At 49.5% G+C, this 21,001-nt stretch overlaps 1 protein-coding gene across 1 annotated transcript in view; it reads left to right on the forward strand.

Moving 5' to 3' along the window:
• Nucleotides 1–21,001, forward strand: part of LOC139230125 (valine--tRNA ligase-like) — a 77,757-nt gene that overhangs the window by 8,954 nt on the left and 47,802 nt on the right. Inside the window, exons 4-10 of the mRNA XM_070861968.1 lie at nucleotides 800–881; nucleotides 4,811–4,930; nucleotides 8,021–8,129; nucleotides 9,228–9,316; nucleotides 11,805–11,895; nucleotides 14,587–14,711; nucleotides 20,293–20,396. Coding sequence (XP_070718069.1) covers nucleotides 800–881; nucleotides 4,811–4,930; nucleotides 8,021–8,129; nucleotides 9,228–9,316; nucleotides 11,805–11,895; nucleotides 14,587–14,711; nucleotides 20,293–20,396 — 720 coding nt within the window. The remainder of the gene's footprint in view (nucleotides 1–799; nucleotides 882–4,810; nucleotides 4,931–8,020; nucleotides 8,130–9,227; nucleotides 9,317–11,804; nucleotides 11,896–14,586; nucleotides 14,712–20,292; nucleotides 20,397–21,001) is intronic.

Here is a 21,001-nt window from a genome sequence, read left to right on the forward strand (position 1 = left end):
CTCACCCCCCCCATCTCACCCCCCCATCTCACCCCCCCCATCTCACCCCCCCCATCTCACCCCCCCCATCTCACCCCCCCCATCTCACCCCCCCCATCTCACCCCCCCCATCTCACCCCCCCCATCTCACCCCCCCATCTCACCCCCCCCATCTCACCCCCCCCAATCTCACCCCCCCCAATCTCACCCCCCCCAATCTCACTCCCCCCCCAATCTCACTCCCCCCCCAATCTCACTCCCCCCCCATCTCACTCTCCCCCCCCCCCCCCATCTCACTCCCCCCCTCCTCGTCCCCCCTCCCCTCCTCGTCCTCCACCATTCTCCTGTTTGCTTAGATGCAGGACATTCTTGCTTGTTGCGGACGCCTCGCTGCGAGCGGATTACTCCTGAGGCCCAGTCACCTTCCCAGTGTGGACAAATGCAGCGGCCTGTTGGTGCACAGCAAGATCCCACAAGCAGTCTGGTTTCTCGTGGTGTTTGACTGGGGGAGTAAGTTTTGGCCGAGCACCTCTTCCAAACAGCGCCGAGCGATCCTTGAATTAAATCTCTATAATGCTCAAGCCTCTGGAGTGGGGACTTGAACCCACAACTCCGAGGCGGGCGTGATGCCCACTGAGCCGTGGCTGACACCCTAAGTAACTACAAAGTTAGTGACACTTCCCAACAGGCAAGAAGTATATTTGCTGTTTAATTATGAAGTCCTGCGATGAAGGTTTTAATCCATCTTATTTTATGAAGCCTCTTCCTTGTGTGTGAAATCCTCAGGGGTATCTTTTTTTCCCCCTCTTCCTTTCTACAGGAAAGGCGATCGTATTTACCACCAGTTGCGGAAGCTGGGGTCTTCTCTGGACTGGGAGCGTGCCTGCTTCACTATGGATGCTGTGAGTACACTAGGCAGGCAGATTCTGCCACGGGACGAACCCGGACCCTGAACCCTGTGAGGGAATGGGAAGAGCACTCCGACTTTGGTCGTGACCCAGTGCGTGTTATGAAATGTCTCAAAATCATTGAAGTAACCTGCGAACATACGAAATTGACAGGCAGGCAAAGACCAGCCTGGCCCACCAAGCCTGCCCCACCCTTCATGATGGCTGGCGCATCATGACTAGAACGTCTAACGACAAGTCTTTACCTTGGACACAAAGGGCCCCTGCATTAACCGTGCAGTCGTGGCCAACGTTCCCTTTCAGCTGTGCGGCCCCGTGGTGCTCTAGCTCCCGCGCAGCCTGTGATCCGGCTTTTCAATGGAAAAACCGCGCAGGCGTGGAATTTTGAATGGCCCGTGCAGCCTGCTAAAGTGGGCTCACAGGACCCCCCCCCCCCCCACCCCCCCAATAAAAAAATTAGAGGGATCATTGTTCTTAGCTGAAGGTGAGGCACCTCTTTATCTTTTTAAATTATTGCCAGTGTTCATTTGGGTCTCACATAGAGGATTTAATCAGTGGGGTCTGAGAGAGGATTTAATCAGTGGGGTGTGAGAGAGGATTTAATCAGTGGGGTCTGAGAGAGGATTTAATCAGTGGGGTCTGAGAGAGAGGATTTAATCAGTGAGGCCTGAGAGAGGATTTAATCAGTGGGGTCTGAGAGAGGATTTAATCAGTGGGGTCTGAGAGAGGATTTAATCAGTGGGGTCTGAGAGAGGATTTAATCAGTGAGGCCTGAGAGAGGATTTAATCAGTGGGGTCTGAGAGAGAGGATTTAATCAGTGGGGTCGGAGAGAGGATTTAATCAGTGGGGTGTGAGAGAGGATTTAATCAGTGGGGTGTGAGAGAGGATTTAATCAGTGGGGTCTGAGAGAGGATTTAATCAGTGGGGTCTGAGAGAGGATTTAATCAGTGGGGTGTGAGAGAGGATTTAATCAGTGGGGTGTGAGAGAGGATTAAATCAGTGGGGTCTGAGAGAGGATTTAATCAGTGGGGTCTGAGAGAGGATTTAATCAGTGGGGCCTGAGAGAGAGGATTTAATCAGTGGGGTCTGAGAGAGGATTTAATCAGTGGGGTCTGAGAGAGGATTTAATCAGTGGGGTCTGAGAGAGAGGATTTAATCAGTGGGGTCTGAGAGAGAGGATTTAATCAGTGGGGTGTGAGAGGATTTAATCAGTGGGGTCTGAGAGAGAGAATTTAATCAGTGGGGTCTGAGAGAGAGGATTTAATCAGTGGGGTCTGAGAGAGAGGATTTAATCAGTGGGGTGTGAGAGGATTTAATCAGTGGGGTCTGAGAGAGAGAATTTAATCAGTGGGGTCTGAGAGAGAGGATTTAATCAGTGGGGTCTGAGAGAGAGGATTTAATCAGTGGGGTCTGAGATAGGATTTAATCAGTGGGGTCTGAGAGAGAGGATTTAATCAGTGGGGTCTGAGATAGGATTTAATCAGTGGGGTCTGAGAGAGAGGATTTAATCAGTGGGGTCGGAGAGAGGATTTAATCAGTGGGGTGTGAGAGAGAGGATTTAATCAGTGGGGTCTGAGAGAGAGGATTTAATCAGTGGGGTGTGAGAGAGGATTTAATCAGTGGGGTCTGAGAGAGAGGATTTAATCAGTGGGGTGTGAGAGAGGATTTAATCAGTGGGGTGTGAGAGAGGATTTAATCAGAAGGGTGTGAGAGAGGATTTAATCAGTGGGGTGTGAGAGAGGATTTAATCAGTGGGGTCGGAGGGAGAGGATTTAATCAGTGGGGTGTGAGAGAGGATTTAATCAGTGGGGTCTGAGAGAGAGGATTTAATCAGTGGGGCCTGAGAGAGGATTTAAGCAGTGGGGTCTGAGAGAGGATTTAATCAGTGGGGTGTGAGAGAGGATTTAATCAGTGGGGTGTGAGAGAGGATTTAATCAGTGGGGTGTGAGAGAGGATTTAATCAGTGGGGTCTGAGAGAGGATTTAATCAGTGGGGTCTGAGCGAGAGGATTTAATCAGTGGGGTGTGAGAGAGGATTTAATCAGTGGGGTGTGAGAGAGGATTTAATCAGTGGGGCCTGAGAGAGGATTTAATCAGTGGGGCCTGAGAGAGGATTTAAGCAGTGGGGTCTGAGAGAGGATTTAATCAGTGGGGTGTGAGAGAGGATTTAATCAGTGGGGTGTGAGAGAGGATTTAATCAGTGGGGTGTGAGAGAGGATTTAATCAGTGGGGTGTGAGAGAGGATTTAATCAGTGGGGTGTGAGAGAGGATTTAATCAGTGGGGTGTGAGAGAGGATTTAATCAGTGGGGTGTGAGAGAGGATTTAATCAGTGGGGCGTGAGAGAGGATTTAATCAGTGGGATGTGAGAGAGGATTTAATCAGTGGGGTGTGAGTGAGGATTTAATCAGTGGGGTGTGAGAGAGGATTTAAGCAGTGGGGTCTGAGAGAGGATTTAATCAGTGGGGTGTGAGAGAGGATTTAATCAGTGGGGTGTGAGAGAGGATTTAATCAGTGGGGTGTGAGAGAGGATTTAATCAGTGGGGTGTGAGAGAGGATTTAATCAGTGGGGTGTGAGAGAGGATTTAATCAGTGGGATGTGAGAGAGGATTTAATCAGTGGGGTGTGAGAGAGGATTTAATCAGTGGGACGTGAGAGAGGATTTAATCAGTGGGACGTGAGAGAGGATTTAATCAGTGGGGTGTGAGTGAGGATTTAATCAGTGGGGTGTGAGAGAGGATTTAATCAGTGGGGTGTGAGTGAGGATTTAATCAGTGGGGTGTGAGTGAGGACTTAATCAGTGGGGTGTGAGAGAGGATTTAATCAGTGAGGTCGGAGAGAGGATTTAATCAGTGGGGTGTGAGAGAGGATTTAATCAGTGAGGTCGGAGAGAGGATTTAATCAGTGGGGTGTGAGAGAGGATTTAATCAGTGGGGTCTGAGAGAGGATTTAATCAGTGGGGTGTGAGAGAGGATTTAATCAGTGGGGTGTGAGAGAGGATTTAATCAGTGGGGTGTGAGAGAGGATTTAATCAGTGGGATGTGAGAGAGGATTTAATCAGTGGGGCGTGAGAGAGGATTTAATCAGTGGGGCGTGAGAGAGGATTTAATCAGTGGGATGTGAGAGAGGATTTAATCAGTGGGGTGTGAGTGAGGATTTAATCAGTGGGGTGTGAGTGAGGATTTAATCAGTGGGGTGTGAGAGAGGATTTAAGCAGTGGGGTCTGAGAGAGGATTTAATCAGTGGGGTGTGAGAGAGGATTTAATCAGTGGGGTGTGAGAGAGGATTTAATCAGTGGGGTGTGAGAGAGGATTTAATCAGTGGGGTGTGAGAGAGGATTTAATCAGTGGGGTGTGAGAGAGGATTTAATCAGTGGGGTGTGAGAGAGGATTTAATCAGTGGGATGTGAGAGAGGATTTAATCAGTGGGGCGTGAGAGAGGATTTAATCAGTGGGGCGTGAGAGAGGATTTAATCAGTGGGATGTGAGAGAGGATTTAATCAGTGGGGTGTGAGAGAGGATTTAATCAGTGGGGTGTGAGTGAGGATTTAATCAGTGGGGTGTGAGAGAGGATTTAATCAGTGGGATGTGAGAGAGGATTTAATCAGTGGGGTGTGAGTGAGGACTTAATCAGTGGGGTGTGAGAGAGGATTTAATCAGTGAGGTCGGAGAGAGGATTTAATCAGTGGGGTGTGAGAGAGGATTTAATCAGTGAGGTCGGAGAGAGGATTTAATCAGTGGGGTGTGAGAGAGGATTTAATCAGTGGGGTCTGAGAGAGGATTTAATCAGTGGGGTGTGAGAGAGGATTTAATCATTCGGGTCTCCCGCGGGGGATTTAATCAATCGGGTCTCCCGCGGGGGATTTAATCAATCGGGTCTTCCGCGGGGGATTTAATCAATCGGGTCTCCTTTTCTCCTTCCGCAGAAACTCTCCGACGCGGTTGCTGAAAGTTTTGTCAGGCTGCACGACGAAGGCGTGATCTATCGCAGCACGCGGCTGGTCAACTGGTCCTGCACACTCAACTCCGCCATTTCCGATATCGAGGTACCGATGGGTAATCTGTCTAATTGTTCCGACGCACCTCCTAATCTGTGCGCTATTCCCCACACATCTTCATCCGCTGCCAGCTTAGCTGGCGCAACTCCCAGTAGAAACAGGAAACACTAACTGCGAACTGCTTAGTCAGCTTTTACTTGCTCGGGCGGCTAAAGTGGAGGTGATGTCTTCCACTAACATTAACTTGCCACCTTGGCTAAGCGATAGCACTCTTGCTGCAGGATCAGATGGTGGGTTCGAATCGCGCACCAGGTCTTGAACCCCCAAATCCAGGCCGACACTCCAGTGCAGCGCTGAGGGAGCGCAGCAGTGTCGGAGCTGCCGTCTTTCAGGTGAGACGTTAAGCTATGGGTCACTTCTGCCTGTTCCGGTGGATGCCTTTTTCAGACGTTCCTTTTGGGTCACCTGTGCTTACATCTCCTATGGCTGTGGGTGTCACATTATGTTTGATAATTGCTCCTGTGAACGTTTTACAACGTTAAAGGCGCTATATAAATACAAGTTGTTGATGTAAAAGTTCCCACGGCACTTTTTTTCAAAAGGCGGGGAGTTTTTCCCGGGGAATCATGGCCTTCAACCGATGCTGGAGACAAAATTCTCGGTCTTTATTGCGAAATATCTAAACGTGTTTTTCACGTTGATGCTGGGCTGGTATTTTTCCCCTCAGTGTTCCTGGCTCTCACTGGGAGCGTGGACCCTGAAATTCCGCACCTCCAACCCGTGCTTTTCTGATCATTACGGTCCCGAAACTGCTCTTTCATTTCATCATCAGTGTCACTTCAAACTTCCCAAAAAACGTGCATGGGTTCACCCCTACGACAGATCAGGGACGCGAGTTTCAGGGAGCCTGAGAGCGGTGTAGGAGCGGGAGGAGGCCATTCAGCACCTCGAGCCCGTTCCGCCATTCAATTAGATCATGACTGGTCTGCATCATAACTCCATCTCCCCGTCTTGACTCCGTAACCCTTAATACACTGGGCTAAAAAATATTTTTATCAATCTCAGTTTTGAAATGTATTTAATTGGCAGCATTTTAGGGGAAGAGAATCCCAGTTTGTTTTCGATCTTGAGGGCTCGACAGCCTCCTGCAATATACAATATTCTTGTCAGTGATCAGTAGAGCTTCTGACTAGAAATAATTTAGCGTTGAAGTGCTGAGTGTTGAGGGTTGGGGATGGGCAGTGGAATGTTCGACCACAGAGACGGTGTACGTCAAAGCCCACAATCCTTCATACAGGAGCTTTTGGGGGACACTATATGAGTAATTGGAGACCTGCTGTGAGGTAAGTGTTGCATGCTTCGGGAGGGATAAGCTGACTTTGAACCTAGAAACATATAAAATTCTGACGGGATTGGACAGGTTAGATGTAGGAAGAATGTTCCCGATGTTGGGGAAGTCCAGAACCAGGGGTCACAGTCTAAGGATAAGGGGTAAGCCAATTAGGACCGAGATGAGGAGAAACTTCTTCACTCAGAGAATTGTGAACCTGTGGAATTCTCTACCACAGAAAGTTGTTGAGGCCAGTTCGTTAGCTATATTCGAAAGAGAGTTAGATGTGGGCCTTACGGATCAAGGGGTATAGAGAGAAAGCAGGAATGGGGTACTAAAGTTGTATGATCAGCCATGATCGTATTGAATGGTGGTGCAGGCTCGAAGGACCGAATGGCCTACTCCTGCATCTATTTTCTATGTTTCTATGGTTCCCAAAGCTCTCCACCGCTGAGGTTTTTTCTCACCTCGTGTCTGGTTCTGTTGAAGACATTTTAAAAATGAATTCACGGGATGTGGGTGTCACTGGCAAGGCTGGTATTTATTGCCCATCCCTAATTGCCCTTGAGAAGGTGGTGGTGAGCCGCTTTCTGGAACCGCTGCAGTCCGTGTGGTGAAGGTGCTCCCACAGTGCTGTTAGGGAGGGAGTTCCAGGATTTTGACCCAGCGACGATGAAGGAACGGCCGATATACTTCCAAGTCAGGATGGTTTGTGACTTGGAGGGGAACGTGGAGGTGGTGGTGTTCCCATGCGCCTGCTGCCCTCGTCCTTCTAGGTGGTAGAGATCGCGGGTTTGGGAGGTGTTGCCGAAGAAGCCTTGGCGAGTTGCAGAAGTGCATCTTGTAGATGGTACACACTGCAGCCAAGGTGCGCCGGTGGTGGAGGGAGTGAATGTTGAAGGTGGTGGATGGAGTGCCCATCAAGTGGGCTAATGGATAGAGGGTGATTGCTCTGACTAGTCAACCACTCCATTATCGTATCAGAGGCTGGGTATTCTGCGGCGAGTGTCTCACCTCCTGACTCCCCAAAGCCTTTCCACCATCTACAAGGCACAAGTCAGGAGTGTGATGGAACACTCTCCACTTGCCTGGATGAGTGCAGCTCCAACAACACACAAGGCGCTCGACACCATCCAGGACAAAGCCGCCCGCTTGATCGACACCCCATCCACTACCTTCAACATTCACTCCCTCCACCACCGGCGCACCGTGACTGCAGTGTGCACCATCTACAAGATGCACTGCAGCAGCTCGCCAAGGCTTCTTCGGCAACACCTCCCAAACCCGCGACCTCTACCACCTGGAAGGACAAGGGCAGCAGGGGCATGGGAACACCACCACCTCCACGTTCCCCTCCAAGTCGCACACACCATCCCGACTTGGAAATATATTGTCGCTGGATCACAAACCTGGAACTCCCTCCCTTACAGCACTGTGGGAGCACCTTCACCACACGGACTGCAGCAGTTCAACAAGGCGGCTCACCACCACCTTCCCGAGAGCAATTAGGGATGGGCAATAAATGCTGGCCTCGCTAGTGATGCCCACATCCTGGAACGAATTTAAAAAAAAAAATGCGACTACCAGGATGGTGGTCTTTTTTTTAACACAAAAAGGGTAATGGAAAGCTGGAACAGCTGAGGGCCTGTCCGCTGATGGTAGGGGTGAAGGAAGCGGGAGGCTGCACAAGAGGCCAGAATTGGAGGAGATCTGATGCCTCGCCTCGTCCCTGACTGACCAGCTCAGCACAGCCTTGTGGGTGAAAGGTTGGGCAAGCGTCACACTGTGAGATGTGCTTCTTCCATCAGGTGGACAAGAAGGAGCTGACGGGCCGGACGTTTCTCCCCGTGCCCAGTTACCCGGACAAGGTGGAGTTTGGAGTTCTGATCTCCTTCGCATATAAAATCGACGGATCGGGTGAGCCCAGCGAAAGCTAATCGACTTCCAGATACGCGCAGCGCCGATTAAAATCCTAATTCTGCGGCGAGCATCGAGTTCTGCCACGCAGCATTAATACCAGTTTACTGTGGCTTGTATGACACTCTCTGCAATCGTACAGCACAGAAGCAGGCCCTTCGGCCCATCGTGCCTCTGCCGGCTCTCTGAAAGAGCTGTCCAATTAGTCCCACGCTCTCCTTAATTCTTTCCCATAGCCCTGTTATCATTTTGAACACTTCCCACCGGTCTGTTAAACAACCGTTCACCACTATTCTCTGCTTCCTGTCTCTTTGCCAATATAGTATCTGCGTTGCCACTGTCCCTTTAATTGGCCGTGCCGTCAGCCACCCACGGCCCACGTTCTGGAATTCCCTCCCCAAAGCACTCCGCCACCCTCCTCCTTCAAGACACTCCTTTAAAACCTACCTCTTTGGTCACCTGCCCTCATGTCTCTTTATGTGGCTCCATGTCGAATAGTGTCAGCTGTGGCTCAGTGGGCAGCACGCTTGCCTCTGAGTCAGAAGGCTGTGGGTTCAAGTTCCCACTCCAGAGCACAAAAAATCTAGGCTGACGCCTCCAGTGCAATGCTGAGGGAGGGCTGCACTGTCGGAGGTACCTTCTGTCAGGTGGACGTAAAAGATCCCATGGCATTATTTCGAAGGGGAGTTATCCCCGGTGTCCTGGGCCAATATTTATCCCTGAATCAATATAACAAAAGCAGATTATCTGGTCATTATCACATTGCTGTTTGTGGGAGCTTGCTGTGAGCAAATTGGCTGCCGCGTTTCCCACATTACAACAGTGACTGCACTCCAAAAGTACTTCATTGGCTGTAAAGCCCTTTGTCACAGTGGTTGTGAAAAGCGCTGTATAAATGCAAGGCCTTATTTTCTTTATTTGTTTGATAACCCTCCTATGAATCGCCTTGGGGCGTTTTTACTACTTTAAAGGTGGTATATAAATGCCCGTTGTTCTTTTCGCTTCTTCCCGTGCTAGTATGTATCAATTTTAGCGGCGGACTAACTGAGGAATTATGGCAGGACAGGGCAGTAATTTCCTTTTCCCGGTCTTTTGTAGATGAGGAAGTGGTGGTAGCGACCACACGTATCGAGACCATGCTGGGAGACACCGCTGTGGCCGTTCACCCGCAGGATCCCAGATACCAGGTAACACCCAGACACTTGGGGCGTTTGGAGCCTGTGGGCCAGTTCTCGGACCAGCAGCACATACCTGAGCCACGACACTTGAAGCCTCTCCACTAACCTGTGCATCCACTCTCGCAGTGTTTACTTAACATCAGTTAGATTTGTAGCCTTAAAGGGTCAGCATCACTTCAGCAGAATGATGCATTTTATTTTGCATAGAATGTCGACATTATTAGATAATAGTCAAAGCTGTTGACTTACTGTGAACACCGTGTGCATGCCTGTCTGAGTTTGCATGTGTGTGTCTGGGCGTGCGTGCGTGCCTGTCTTGTGTGTGTGACTGCATGACTGTGTGTGTGTGTGTGTGACTGCATGACTGTGTGTGTGTTTGACACAAAAAGGAACAGGAGGAGGTCCTTCAGCCCCTAGAACATGACACGCCATTGAATTCGATCATAGCTGATCTCTATCTTAATTCCATCTACCAGCCTTTGTTCCGTAACCCTCAATACCCATACTCAATAAAATTCCATCAATCTCAGTTTCAAGATTTTCACTTGACCTCCCCGGTCTCAACAGCTTTTTGGGGAAGAGAGTTCCACATTTCCACTACCATTTGTGTGAAGAAGGTGCTTCCTGACATCACCACTGCACGGCCTGGCTCGAATTTTAAGGTTCTGCCCCGTGTTCTAGGCTCTTTTTCTCCCCTCCCCACTCTCCACCACCAGAGGAAATAGTTTCTCTCTATAAACCCTATCAAATCCTTTAATCATCTTAAACTCCTTGATCTGCTATACTCAAGGGGATACAAGCCGAGTCTCTGCAACCTTTCCTCATAAGTTAACCCTATTAGCCCCAGTATCATTCTGGTGAATCTGTGCTGCATCCCATCCAGAACTAGTGTGAGTCAGGCAGTGCATATCAAGATTCCTGCGTATAGTATGCACTTCCTGCACACACCCTTACTTTGGGACTCCCCAAAGTGCTTCTAGCCAATGTATCGCCACCAAATGTGTCATCTCCAGACCTTGTCACTGGCCTGCTATGTCCAAGTGATCAGCTCCCTCCTTGGCCTTCCCACCTCCGTCTCCTAATTCCGTTCGAAACCGGGGCGAGAAAAATAAATCTTTTCTCGTTGAAATTTCTAATATCCAAAGTAAAGGTTTTAAACAAAATGAAACAGTTCACCAATTACTGATGGTATTAGTATTTTGTGAGGAGAGCCGCTCCTTTAGGTTTGTCTTTTCTTGTCTTTATAATACTCTTATGAAGCGCCTTGGGAAGTTGTACTACGTTAAAGGTGCTATTTAAATACAAGTTGTTGTTTATGAAGGCCTAGCATCAACCAAAAGCCTGGGTTTGAATTTCATTTTTTCCCCCAGAGTTTCATAGAATCTTACAGCAGAGAAAGAGTCCATTCGGCCCATCTGGCCTGTGAGGGCTCCTTGAAAGAGCATTCCAATTAGTCCCACTGTGCCCCACACTCCTCTCCCCATCGCCCAGCAAATTTTTCCTTTCCAAGTATTTATCCAATTTCCTTTTGAAAGTGACTATTGAATCTGCTTCCATCACCCTTTCAGGCAGCGCGTTCCAGATCACAACTCACTGTAAAAAAAAAAAACATTCTCCTCATCTTCCCTCTGGTTCTTGTGCCATTTGCCTTAAATCTGTGTCCTCTGCTTACTGACCCTCCGGCCACTGGAAACAGATTTTCCTGATTTACTCCAGCGAAACCCTTCATGATTTGATCTGTGTTCGTTGAATGGTCAGATCCTGTGGTGTGGAGGGGACAGCTGGGAGTCACTGCATGGCTCAACAACAACAACTTGTGTTTATATAGCACCTTTAATGTAGCGAAACGTCCCAAGTTGCTTCACAGGAGTATTATGAGATAAAAATTTGAGCGTCAAAAGTAAAAATTAGCTCAAGTGACCAGAACCTTGTTCAAAGAGAGAGAGTTTTAAGGAGCGTCTTGAAGGAGGAAAGAGAGATAGAGAGGTGGAGAGGTTTAGGCAGGGAGTTCCAAAGCTTGGGGCCGAGACAACAGAAGGCACAGCCACCAGTGGTTGAACGATTCTAATCAGGGATGCTCAAGAGGGCAGAATTAGAGGAGTGCAGACATCTCGGGAGGTGGGTGGGTGGGTCAGGAGGCTGGAGGAGATTACAAAGATACGGAGGGCCGAGGCCACGGAGGGATTTGTAAACAAGGATGAGAATTTCGAAATCGAGCTGTTGCTTAACCGGGAGCCAATATAGGTCAGTGAGCACAGGGGTGATGGGTGACCGGGATTTGGTGCGAATTAGGATACGGGCTGCCGAGTTTTGGATGATCCAAAGTTTACGTAGGGAAGAATGTGGGAGTGCGTTGGAATAGTCAAGTCTAACAAAGGTTCACAGGAGAATGGTGTTTTCGTTGGTTTCAACCTGCCAGCCCAACTCAAATTAGTCTCTTAAATAAATTTTAATTGAAATGGCAGCTAATCTTTTTGCTATTTATTTTTCCTTCCAGAATCTGAAAGGCAAGTTTGTCGTCCATCCTTTCTGTGACCGGAAAATGGCCATTGTCTTCGATGAGTTTGTGGACATGAACTTTGGAACAGGTAGGGTGCTCAATCTCACTTATTTTTGTTGATCTATTTCTAAACAACAGAAGGGAAAAAAGCATTTGCATTTATATAGCGCCTTTCACAACCTCAGGATGTCCCAAGGTGCTTTACAGCCAATGAGGTATTTTTGGAGTGTTGTCACTCAAGTAATGTAGGAAACGCGGCAGCCAATTAGCGCACAGCAAGCTTCCACAAACACTAATGAGGTAACGATCAGATAATCTGTTTTTTTGGTGATGTTAGATAGAATGCACAGCACAGAAACATGCTATTTGGTCCATGCTGGCGTTTATGCTCCACACGAGCCTCCTCCCATCCCTCTTCGTCCCACCCCATTAATATACTTTTCTATTCATTTCTCCCTCATGTACTTTCCGAGCATTCCCCTTAAACACATCTATGCTATTCGGCTCAACTGCTCCTTATAAGAACATAAGAACATAAGAATTAGGAACAGGAGTAGGCCATCTAGCCCCTCGAGCCTGCTCCGCCATTCAACAAGATCATGGCTGATCTGGCCGTGGACTCAGCTCCACTTACCCGCCCGCCCTCCATAACCCTTAATTCCCTTATTGGTTAAAAATCTATCTATCCGTGACTTGAATACATTCAATGCTAGCCTCAACTGCTTCCCTGGGCAGAGAATTCCACAGATTCACAACCCTCTGGGAGAAGAAATTCCTTCTCAACTCGGTTTTAAATTGGCTCCCCCGTATTTTGAGGCTGTGCCCCCCTAGTTCTAGTCTCCCCTACCAGTGGAAACAACCTCTCTGCCTCTATCTTGTCTATCCCTTTCATTATTTTAAATGTTTCTATAAGATCACCCCTCATCCTTCTGAACTCCAACGAGTAAAGACCCAGTCTACTCAATCTATCATCATAAGGTAACCCCCTCATCTCCGGAATCAGCCTAGTGAATCGTCTCTGTACCCCCTCCAAAGCTAGTATAAGTCAGGTGACCAAAACTGCACGCAGTACTCCAGGTGCGACCTCACCAATACCCTGTACAGTTGCAGCAGGACCTCCCTGCTTTTGTACTCCATCCCTCTCGCAATGAAGGCCAACATTCCATTCGCCTTCCTGATTACCTGCTGCACCTGCAAACTAACTTTTTGGGATTCATGCACAAGGAGTTCCATTATTTGAAGGGGCTGCTCCTGAAATTCTGGCTGCACTTCAGTCCCACTCTCCTGATCTTTGGGCACCCTGTGCGGAGGGGAGCGGGTAGGTCCGAAGGCCTCGTAGGACTGCTCCTGGGCACGGCCAAGGGTGCCATCAGCCGGTCCAGGCAGCGGGCGGTCGAGGGGGTCGTTCAACCTGACTGCCTGCCTCTCTTCCGCTCTTACATCCGGTCCAGGGTGTCCTTGGAGATGGAGCACGCGGTGTCCACCGGTACGCTCGCGGCCTTCCGCGAGAGGTGGGCACCGGAGGGACTGGAGTGCATCATCACGCCCGGCAACCAAATTTTAATTTGATTTTACGTTTTAAAGTTAATTTGTTTTAATTGCCGGTGCTTTTAGTGTCCCCCTTCCCTTTTATAGGGGGCACTGGGGAAAATTGTGAATTTAGTGCCCAAAAAAAAAACCAAAAAAGAAAAACACAAAAAAAAAAACAAAAAAAAAGGGGGGGAAAAAAAGGGCCTTGTAAATGTCTGGAGTGTCACCCAGGTCGGGTGGCACCGTTTAATGTTTTTATGTTTTGCAGGTAAACTCAAAAGAGTTTCATGCACAAGGACCCCCAGGTCCCTCTGCACCGCAGCATGTTGTAATTTCTCCCCATTCAAATAATATTCCCTTTTACTGTTTTTTTTTCCCCAAGGTGGATGACCTCACACTTTCCGACATTGTATTCCATCTGCCAATGCGTTATGATAATGCGTTCCACATTCTCACCACTCTGCTGTGCCAGCTGTGACTCAACGGGTAACACACTCCAAGCTTGAGCACAAAAAGAAATCTAGGCTGACACTCCCAATGCAGTGCTGAGTGAGTGCTGCACTGTCGGAGGTGCCGGCTTTCGGATGAGACGTTAAACTGAGGCCCCTTCTGCCCCCTCAAGTAGAGGTAAAAGATACCATGGCACCTGCTGGTGCAGGCTCGAGGGGCCGAATGGCCTACTCCTGCACCTATTTTCTATATTTTCTATTTCAAAGAAGAGCTGGGGAGTTATCCCCGGTGTCCTGGTCAATATTTATCCCTCGGTCAACAGAACAAAAACAGATTTATCTGGTCATTATCACATTGCTGTTTGTGGGAGCTTGCTGTGCGCAAATTGGCTGCCGCATTTCCCACATGACAACAGTGACTACACTCCGAGTACTTCATTGGCTGTGGTCGTGAAAGGCGCTGTATAAATCCAAGTCTTGCTTTCTTTTCTCTGGGAAAAGACGTTTCTATTGCATTTATTAGTGACTATCTTATATTTATGGCCCCAAGTTCTGCGGGATCTTTTATGTTCCCCCGAGAGGGCAGATGGGGCCTCGCTTTAACGTCTCATCCGAAAGATGGCACCTCCGACAGTGCAGCACACCCTCCGCAGTGCACTGGAGTGTCCGCCGGCTCGAGTCTCTGGAGTGGGCACTTGAGCCCATGACCCAAAGGAGGTGAATCATTTTGACACGCTGTTGTTTCCCGAGATATCTGGAGGTGACTGCTGAGACGTGTTTGTAACTTTACTCTCTTTTAGGTGCCGTGAAGATCACCCCAGCTCATGACCAGAATGATTATGAAGTGGGTATGAGACACGGCCTTGAGTTCATAAACATCATGGATGATAATGGCTATCTCATCAACGTCCCTGAGCCTTTCTTGGTAATTATTATTCATCGCTCGTATATTTCTGCTCGTGGCCCTTAGGGATGTTGGCACTGTGAACACCTCACTCTACACTGTCCCATCGAACACTCCCCATAGCAGGTACAGGGGGTTAGTTACAGAGTAAAGCTCCCTCGACACTGTCCCATCGAACACTCCCCATAGCAGGTACAGCACGGGTTAGATACAGAGTAAAGCTCCCTCTACACTGTCCCATCGAACACTCCCCATAGCAGGTACAGGGGGTTAGTTACAGAGTAAAGCTCCCTCTACACTGTCCCATCGAACACTCCCCATAGCAGGTACAGGGGGTTAGTTACAGAGTAAAGCTCCCTCTACACTGTCCCATCGAACACTCCCCATAGCAGGTACAGGGGGTTAGTTACAGAGTAAAGCTCCCTCGACACTGTCCCATCGAACACTCCCCATAGCAGGTACAGGGGGTTAGTTACAGAGTAAAGCTCCCTCGACACTGTCCCATCGAACACTCCCCATAGCAGGTACAGCACGGGTTAGTTACAGAGTAAAGCTCCCTCTACACTGTCCCATCGAACACTCCCCATAGCAGGTACAGCACGGGTTAGTTACAGAGTAAAGCTCCCTCGACACTGTCCCATCGAACACTCCCCATAGCAGGTACAGCACGGGTTAGTTACAGAGTAAAGCTCCCTCTACACTGTCCCATCGAACACTCCCCATAGCAGGTACAGCACGGGTTAGTTACAGAGTAAAGCTCCCTCTACACTGTCCCATCGAACACTCTCCCCCTCGCAGCCTCTCTCACTCTCCCCCTCGCAGCCTCTCTCACTCTCCCCCTCGCAGCCTCTCTCACTCTCCCCCTCGCAGCCTCTCTCACTCTCCCCCTCGCAGCCTCTCTCACTCTCCCCCTCGCAGCCTCTCTCACTCTCCCCCTCGCAGCCTCTCTCACTCTCCCCCTCGCAGCCTCTCTCACTCTCCCCCTCGCAGCCTCTCTCACTCTTCCCCCTCGCAGCCTCTCTCACTCTTCCCCCTCGCAGCCTCTCTCACTCTTCCCCTTCGCAGCCTCTCTCACTCTCCCCCTCGCAGCCTCTCTCACTCTCCCCCTCGCAGCCTCTCTCACTCTCCCCCTCGCAGCCTCTCTCACTCTCCCCCTCGCAGCCTCTCTCACTCTCCCCCTCGCAGCCTCTCTCACTCTCCCCCTCGCAGCCTCTCTCACTCTCCCCCTCGCAGCCTCTCTCACTCTCCCCCTCGCAGCCTCTCTCACTCTCCCCCTCGCAGCCTCTCTCACTCTCCCCCTCGCAGCCTCTCTCACTCTCCCCCTCGCAGCCTCTCTCACTCTCCCCCTCGCAGCCTCTCTCACTCTCCCCCTCGCAGCCTCTCTCACTCTCCCCCTCGCAGCCTCTCTCACTCTCCCCCTCGCAGCCTCTCTCACTCTCCCCCTCGCAGCCTCTCTCACTCTCCCCCTCGCAGCCTCTCTCACTCTCCCCCTCGCAGCCTCTCTCACTCTCCCCCTCGCAGCCTCTCTCACTCTCCCCCTCGCAGCCTCTCTCACTCTCCCCCTCGCAGCCTCTCTCACTCTCCCCCTCGCAGCCTCTCTCACTCTCCCCCTCGCAGCCTCTCTCACTCTCCCCCTCGCAGCCTCTCTCACTCTCCCCCTCGCAGCCTCTCTCACTCTCCCCCTCGCAGCCTCTCTCACTCTCCCCCTCGCAGCCTCTCTCACTCTCCCCCTCGCAGCCTCTCTCTCTTCACCCCCCCCCCCCCCAGCCTCTCTCGCTCGCGACCCCAAGGCCCTCCGACTCCAGCAACTCTCCCCACTCCCGCCGCCATCGGCCCCAGGCCAGGCGGGGGGGAGAGAGTCAGAACCTCAGGTCCTGCTTCGGGCACCACGTGAATGTAATGATTTGGGCCGGGTGGGGGTGGGGTGGGGGGGGGGTTGGGGGCGGAGCTTGTCGCCTGTCGGTCAAAAAAAGTCAAGTACAAACAGTTAGTCCTTTTAAAATTCTCCCTACGATTGCACTAAAACATGTGGCGGGCCGAAGGAAGGGACTTGGGGGGCCGGGTCCAGCCGGCGGGCCGTATGTTTGACACCCCTGCCCTACGCTGTCCCCATCAAACACTCCCAGGGCATGGGTTAGATAAAGAGCACTGCTCTGTCGAAACTATCCACATCATACATTCCCAGAGCAGAAACAGCATGGGGATGGATACAGAGTAAAGCTCCCTCTACACTATCCCCAACAAACAATTTCAGGGCAGTTACAGCATGGGTTAGATACAGAGTAAAGCTCCCCATACACTGTCCCATCAAACACTCCCAGGGCAGGTACAGCACTGGTTAGATACAGAACAGTGCTCTCTCGAAACTATCCCCGTCATACATTCCCAGAGCAGGTACAGCATGGGTTATATCCAGAGTAAAGCTCCCTCCACACTGTCCCATTAAACACTCCCATGGCAGGTACAGCATGGTTTAGAGTAAAACTCCCTCTACATTGTTCCATCAAACACTCCCAGGGCAGGTACAGCACGAGATAGAAACAGAGTAAAGCTCCCTCTGCAATGTCCCATCAAACATTCCCAGGGCAAGGATAACACGGATTAGAAATAGAGTAAAGCTCTCCATACACTGTACCATTAAACACTCCCAATGCAGTTACAACATGGCTTAGATACAAAGTAAAGCCCCCTCTACACTGTCCCCATCAAACACTCCCAGGGCAGGTATATAGCACTGGTTAGATACACAGTAATGCTTCCTCCACACTGTCCCATTAAACACTCACAGGGAAGGTACAACATGGGTTGGATACAGAGTAAAACTCCCGTCATACTGTCTCACCAAACACTCCCAGGGCAGGTACTGGAATACTTTTCGTAAACTGTGACTCATTCATTTTGCACGAATGATAGATTACTGCACGTTATATACAGATTAAAGTTCCTTCTACCCTGTCCCATCGAACACTCAGGGCAGCTACAGCACTGGTTTGATAGAGTAAAACACTCTATGCACTGTCCCATCATACATTCCTAGAACAGGTACAGCGCGGGTTCGATACAGAGTAAAGCTCCCTCTGCACTGCCCCAACAAAGACTACCAGGACAGTTACTGCACGGATTAGATAGAAGGTAATGCTACCCATTAAACACTCCCGTGGAAAGTACAACATGGATTAGATGCAGAGTAAAGCTCCCTTTAAACTATCCCCGTCAAACACTCCCAGGGCAGGTACAGCACGGGTTAGATACAGATTAAAGCTTCCTCTACACTATCCCCGTCAAACACTCCCAGGGCAGGTACAGCACGGGTTAGATACAGATTAAAGCTCCCTCTACACTATCCCCATCAAACACTCCCAGGACAGGTGCAGCACGGATTAGTTGCAGAGTAAATCTTCCTCTACACTGTCCCATCAAACACTCCCAGGGCAGGTACAGCACAGGTTTAATACAGAGTAAAGCTCCCGCTACACTGTCCCATCAAACACTCCAGGGCGGAAACACCATGGGGTAGATACGGAGTAAAGCTCTCTCAACACTGTCCCCATCAAACACTCCCAGGGCAGGTATAGCACGGGTGAGATACAGAGTAAAGCTCACTCTACACTGACCATCAAACACTCCAGGGTGGAAACACCATGGGGTTAGATACAGAGTAAAGCTCCATCTACATTATCCCCTACAAACAATTCCAGAACATGTACAGCATGGGTTAGATAGAGAATAAAGCTCCCTCTACACTATCCCCATCAAACACCTCCTGGTTGGGTACAGCACGGGTTAGATAGAGTCAAGCTCTTTCTACACTATCCCCATCAAACACTCCCAGGCCAGGTACAGCGTAGGTTAGATACAGAGTAAAACTCCCGCCATACTGTCTCACCAAACACACCCAGGGCAGACACAGCAAGTATTATATACAGATTAAAGCTCCTTCTACCCTGTCCCATCAAACACTCAGGGCAGCTACAGCACTGGTTTGATAGAGTAAAACAATCTATGCACTGTCCCATCATACATTCCTAGAACAGGTACAGCGCGGGTTTGATACAGAGTAAAGCTCCCTCTGCACTGCCCCAACAAAGACTACCAGGACAGGTGCAGCACGGATTAGATACAGAGTTAATGTTCCCCATACACTGTCCCATTAAACACTCACAAAGCAGGTACAGCATGGGTTAGATGCAGAGTAAAATTCCCTCTACACTATCCCCATCAATCACTCCCAGGGCAGGTACAACATGGGTTAGATACAGAGTAAAGCTCCCCCTGCACTATCCTTATCAAATACTCCCAGGGCAGGTACAGCATGGGTTAGAGTAAAGCTCCATCTACATTGTTGCATCAAACATTCCCAGGGCAGGTCTAGCACGGAATTTAAAAAAAGAGTAAAGTTCCCCATACACTGTCCCATCAAACACTCCCAAGGCAGACACAGCAAGTATTATATACAGAGTAAAGCTCCCCCTACACTGTCCCGGCAGACACAGCAAGTATTATATACAGATTAAAGCTGCCTCTAGACTGCCCCATCAAACACTCCCAGGGCAGGTACAGCACGGTTTAGATACAGAGCAAAGCTCCCTCTACACTGTCCCATCAAACACTCGCAGGGCAGGAACCACATGGGTTAGATACAGACTGAAGCTGCCTCTACATTGTTGCATCAAACACTCCCAGTGCAGATACTGTGTTAGACACAGAGTAAAGCCCCCTCTACACTGCTCCATCAAATATTCCCAGAGCAGGTACAGTATAGTCTAGATACAGAGTAAAGTTCCCTCTACACTGTCCCAGCAAAGTCTTCCAGGGCAGCTACAGCACGGGTGAGATATAGAGTAAAGCTGCCTCTACGTTGTCCCACCAAACACTCCCTGGGTTAGATACAGAATAAATCTCCCTCTTCACTGTCCCTTCAAACAATCCCAGGTCGGACACAGCAAGTATTAGATACAGATTAAAGCTCCTTCGACACTGTCTCATCAAACACTCCCAGGGCAGGTACAGCACAGGTTAGATACAGAGTAAAGCTCCCTCTACACTGTCCCATCAAACACTCCCAGGGCAGGTACAGCACAGGTTAGATACAGAGTAAAGCTCGCACTATACTGTCTCATCAAACATTTCAGGGCAGATACAGCATGGATTAGATAGAAAGTAAAGCTCCCTCTACACTGTCTCATCAAACAATCCCAGATCACGCACAGCACGGGTTAGATAATGAGTAAAGCTCCCTCTACATGGTCCCATCAAACATTCCCAGGGCAGGTACAGCACGGGGTTAGATACAGAGTCAAGCTCCCCCTGCACTGTCCCATCAAACACTCCCAGGGCAGATACAACAATATTAGATATAGATTAAAGCTCTTTCTACCCTGTCCCATCAAACACTCCCAGGGCAGGTACAGCACGAGTTAGAAACAGAGTAAAGCTCCCTCTATACTGTCCAATCAAACACTCCAAGGACAGTTATAGCCACCATCTTTTGGGATGGGTGTGGAGCAGAATGATAAATCTGGTCAAGGGACCATATCAGCTGAGCCAAAGATGATCATGACCCGTGCGTCCTTTAATTCTGCCTTTTTCCCGCTTTGTCCAGGGAATGAAGAGGTTCGTTGCCCGTAAAGTGGTGCTGGATGCCTTGAAACAAAAAGGCCTCTTCAAGGAGGTGAAGGACAATCCTATGGTGGTGCCAGTCTGCAGGTATGGACTCGAGGCGCAGGCCTTCGTACCACAGTATGTGACAGTTCAGAAACAGGCAAACTAAAAACCTACTGTCTGCAGATTGTGAGCCGAGACATGTCATCGCTGTGCTTGTGTGTATTTTTAATGATTGGGAAGTCGAAGGACTGAGGCTGCATATGGTAGAAATGAAGGCGAGGTAAATTGGAAAGTTGTGATTAAGTGACGGCCAGGATTTGGGTATTTAAAACAAGACTTACATTCATAGAGCGCCTTTCACAACCACCGGACATTTCAAAATGGTTTACAGCCAATGAAGTACTTTTGGAGTGTAGTCACTAATGCAGGAAACGCAGCAGCCAATTTGCATACAGCAAGATCCCACAAGCAGCAACGTGATAATGACTAGATAATCCATTTTTTTGTTGATTGAGGGATAAATATTGGCCAGGACACCAGGGATAACTCTTCTTCGAAATAGTGCCCCGGGATCTTTTACCTCCAGCTGAGAGAGCAGACAGGCCCTCGGTTTAACGTCTCATCCGAAAGACGGCACCTTCGACAGTGCAGCACTCCCTCAGCACTGCACTGGAGTGTCTGCCTAATTTGTTTTGTGCTCAGGTCCC

The sequence above is a fragment of the Pristiophorus japonicus genome, chromosome 19 (genome assembly GCF_044704955.1).
Source record: "Pristiophorus japonicus isolate sPriJap1 chromosome 19, sPriJap1.hap1, whole genome shotgun sequence".
Classification (NCBI taxonomy): Eukaryota; Metazoa; Chordata; class Chondrichthyes; family Pristiophoridae; genus Pristiophorus; species Pristiophorus japonicus.